General features: G+C 37.2%; 1 protein-coding gene across 1 annotated transcript in view; it reads left to right on the top strand.

Annotated features, from left to right (window-relative positions):
* The window catches only part of beat-IV (beaten path IV), a 33613-nt gene extending 29629 nt beyond the window's left edge, over window positions 1-3984 (top strand). Inside the window, exons 5-6 of the mRNA XM_017620823.1 lie at window positions 852-1080; window positions 3615-3984. Of these exons, the coding sequence (XP_017476312.1) occupies window positions 852-1080; window positions 3615-3736 (351 nt within the window). The 3' untranslated portion in view covers window positions 3737-3984. The remainder of the gene's footprint in view (window positions 1-851; window positions 1081-3614) is intronic.
* The last annotated feature ends 447 nt before the right edge of the window (window positions 3985-4431 follow it).

The raw sequence follows: 4431 nt of genomic DNA, 5'->3' as shown, positions 1-4431 counted from the left end.
AAAAAAAAATTTTCCCCACTTTTTTCCAATTGTAGTTTTTCAAATTTGAGGGTTAAAAGTGTTTAAATTTAATTTTCTGGTTGAAAAGTCATGTCATGTTTGTTTGAAGTAAAATTTATTCATAAATATATTTTTTTATTATTTTTTATTATTTTGAATATACGCATTTTACCTGTATAATTTTCTCAGTGTAAGTTATTTTACCCTGGGGTCTCACAACAGTATGCTAGGTGGTGGTTAAACGTTTTAAAATCTATGACTAGATAACAATACGACTGTTATGGCACTTTACGAGTATGAATCCCATAGCTGTATAATTAAACCATGCCGAATTTTAAATTATTAAAGAATCATGATTAAAAAAAGACTTGGTATATATAAGAAATAGTTACTATTTGTGGATAAAAATTCTGAAATATGAAATAAACGAAAATGAGCTCATCAATCATTTACCGCAGCTGTCATATATGTATGTATGTGCTTTCATTTTAACCCGAAGAACTGTGACACATTTTTTTGTCGTTTAAAATAGTTTTACAGTACTATTTTTCATGGCTATTAGCTAGTGAGCAGTGATTAATTAAACATAAAAATAATTACTGGGTCACCAGTAGATAATATTCGGTGCTTTCACTAAGCTATACATCGGATTGTCAAACATTCTATCAACAACTGTCAATGTGCCTTAAATGTTGGCCTACTAAACAAGCTTCAATGTTACCTAAAATACACTTACGAGTACATGCATGGACACAATAATATATTCTCATACATATACATGCATATAAGAACCTACTCGTATGTAGATGCACTTGCCCAATATTTGTTGTTGTATTTTCTGTGTATTTCAGGTGCTCGACGAAAGCTATCTGATAGCCTACAATGACACCGTACACAAACATGGCCTCATAACGTCAATGCTCGGCCTTGAGTTGACAGTTGATGGACGTCACTTTCAGGATGGTACGATGCGTGTTAAATGCTTGGCCAGCATATCACCAGCGCTTTGGAGTGGTGACAAGGAGAGTGTGCTGCAGCGTCGCCGTGGCACCATCGACAATCGCGAAGCTATGCTACTAGGTGAGTGCAAAGTGAAAAATGGTTATGAAAGTAAAACTTTGAAATTTCCTGTACATATAAATAGCCAACACTAACACATATGCAGTTAAAATAAATTGCAATTCCTTAAAAGACTGGAAAGAAAAGGGCGTTAAGTAGAACGTTTAAAGTAAGTGTTGGCAGTTAAGTGGCCTTGCCAATGTAGAACAAATGTTTTTGTGGCGGTCAAAGGTGGTCACTTAGTTCATGGTAATTTTTCAGAAATGCAAATTATTGGTGGGGACATTTAGAGTACTCTCGGTACTCATACCTCAGAAAGTTAGTTAGTTAGNAATATAATAATGGTTATAATTAAATGGTTAAATGGAGATTTAAAATAAATCAGTCTTTATGTGGCCAAATCCGGACAGTGACAGAGAATATGATTCAAAGTTTCCTTATCCTCGAGGCAGAGCCGGCATCCCGACTGGTTGTGACCGCTCTGGTATCCAGAAAATAGCCTGATGTCATTTCTATTTACTAAAAAAATGCCAGTTTAAAGGGTTGCCGAAAATCCTGGCCTGTCTAAGGCCCCACCGCTCCCCAGTATTAACCGCGTTCAGAGTGTACACACTCAGTACTTAAGGCTCTCGAAGAGGACCAACTGAGACCACAGAATGGCCGTGAAAAGGCTGTTAGCGATCTTTCTCATGCCAACTCGTCGTCGCCCTCATTTTCTTCGATTCCACAATGGCCTGGTACTCAGCACAGCGTTGGAGGATTTTGGGCTGCCAGAATTTGTGGTGCGTCAAAGCAGTCTTTAATCAGCTTCGATTCTCCTGTTTGAAAGGGTCCGGCGACTGCTTGGCTAACTTCATTCATTGCTCCCCTGCAAACTTACCAGACTCCTTGTGAATTTTAGCAGTTTTTTGAGGGAAATAGAGTGTATTTACGCCGTTCATTTTCAATACATCCGACCCAAAAATTACCGTCAGTATATGTCGGAGGCCGGACAGTGGCAGAGAAAATGTTCTGTACTATCCTCGTCCCCCAAACAACATGTACACAGTGGATCATCGATAATACCTATGGTGCCCAAAGGTCGTCCCTAAGGATTGCGCCCCGTAGTTAGTTATATCAGGGCTCGTAGATCACTCCTTCTTTTTCTGAGAAGAAATTTTGCTGCCACCCTGACAAGCCTTTTCAGGAAACACTTGGTTTGCTCCGGTCTGATTGGTCGCTCTATAAAACCGCAGTTCGCCAATTTATCAGCAAATTCATAGCTTTGAGCCAATTTCGCGGGCTAAAGATATGTTTTAAATAATATTTCGGGGCCAATTCTTATTGGCTTAGACCTAAGACAACATAATATTACCATTACAGTACGTTCAAATGCCTTTTATTTTCGCCCATACAAAATAAACCCAGCCTTTTTATTGCATGTATGTATAACACATGGAAACCCTTTCATATTGTTGATACATACATACACACCTATCAATTTTCTAAAAAAAAATCAAAGCTGTACGATTAACCTTGTACATGCGAAATATAAGTTCTATTTCAGCGGATTGACAAGTTTTATACCTCTGCAATGAATGTTGACCACAAAAAAACTTTGACTTGATAAGAGATAAGGCAGATTTTATTAAAACATCATATTACATATTTGTAGCAAAACAAATTATTTTAAGTGATCTCTTCACAAGGCCTCGTCAAAATGCTCTCAATGGCCAACATGAGAAACTGTCCAGCATACACACATGCATACATACATACATATATATGTGAGAATTCCTCGTTGACCAAAGTAATTTTAAAATCTTAAAAAAGTCACCACCCATTCGTCTTCAGTCAATTTAATTTTGAGCTGCTACAAAAATGCATTAACTCTTCGCGCCCGCAGAATTCAATTTAATGCGCCACAATTTTACCAAAATTGCATTGAGCGGACATACGAAGCCCTGCATCCCTGCGCTTGTGCGCACATACATACAAAAATATATGGATTTTTTATTACCGTTTCGTGCATATCCTTTTTTTCCCCCCAATCACTCTTGGTTGTGTTGACTTGAATTTCAATGTTGCCGCCATTGATCGGCTCTGCAAACATTGCTAGCGCGGCTGCTGTCTTGTGAACTCCTCGTCGACATCACCAGCCTCGGCCAAGTACGTGAATAGCATTTCAGATCAACTCTCAAATTCGTTCGCCCATTCAATTCGCCCTTACAGTTGACCACTGTGTCCCGTGGTTGCATTTGCTGCAGCCGTAGATTGACAATGGGTTTTCTTATTGTTGTTGCTGGTAGCAGCTGGTTTGCGAAAACGAAGTTGATTGCACAACACTTGAAATGCTGACGTTGTCTCTGCTTGATGTGCATCCGATTTCTAAAGCGTTTTTTGAGTTTCTTATGAAAGTCAGCCAAATCTTCTTTGGTATATCATTTCGTTTTGCAATCAATTTTTAAGCAGGGTAGCTATAAAGTAAATATGAATGTACATATGTATGTATACACAGTATGTATCCGCTTAACTTAATTTCATTAAATTTTTTTTAATTTTTCTTCTCTTTACAGTACACGGTTCTGCTGCTCGCCTATATCCTTTGAGTAATTTTCGTAGCAGTTTACGTCTACTCCTCAGCGTCGCAATACTAACAATAATATGTCAATTACTATTGGGCACCGAACTGACCTAAATTGCAGCAAAATAATCATATACGCACACTAACACAATAAAGGAAGTCAATAAATTTACTATGTGTGGAACTAAGTATTTAGTGTAATTTTAACTTGTGTTTAAAGAGAACACATCACAGTTCAAAGGTAAATTGAACATAATGCAGAAATAATAGCCACAGTGGAAAAACCTGGTGTTGAAATACATACTAACTTTAAAAGCAACAAGGCAACAATTATAATTGTACGCATAATTTAAAAAAAAAGGTTTGTGAGCTACGCTAAATTAAGAGTCCATTTTCACCAAGCCTTAACTGCAGTTTTTTCCTGTTGGAAAAGGAGATTACCGCTCGAAGGAGGTAATTGCTCATTTTACGTACTTGCAAACGCCAGTAAAAAAAAATAAAACAAAAAAAAAAGGAATTAACCTTGCCAATCACTTCATCTTCAAATTCGTGGAACTTTCTTGAGCTTTCAACTGCAGTTAAACTTTCAATGGAAATGGGCTATAAGAATGATGTGATTCATGCAACATAAAGAAACTATATTGTAAATAACAAGAAACATTTTAGATTAAAGTAATACCACTACATGAATACCAGGGGCCGCGACTGCATTCCAGTTTTTGTTTAGTTCTGTATGAGAACAAAAGAATCAAACGGGAACAAAATTATTGAGAGCAGTTTGAACGGAAGCAAAGTGAGAACAAACGTTT

Source organism: Rhagoletis zephyria, unplaced genomic scaffold, assembly GCF_001687245.7.
Source record: "Rhagoletis zephyria isolate East Lansing unplaced genomic scaffold, Rhagoletis_zephyria_1.1 Rzeph_scaffold_02260, whole genome shotgun sequence".
In the NCBI taxonomy this organism is placed as follows: domain Eukaryota; kingdom Metazoa; phylum Arthropoda; class Insecta; order Diptera; family Tephritidae; genus Rhagoletis; species Rhagoletis zephyria.
This window is presented reverse-complemented; position numbering and strand designations above follow the sequence as displayed.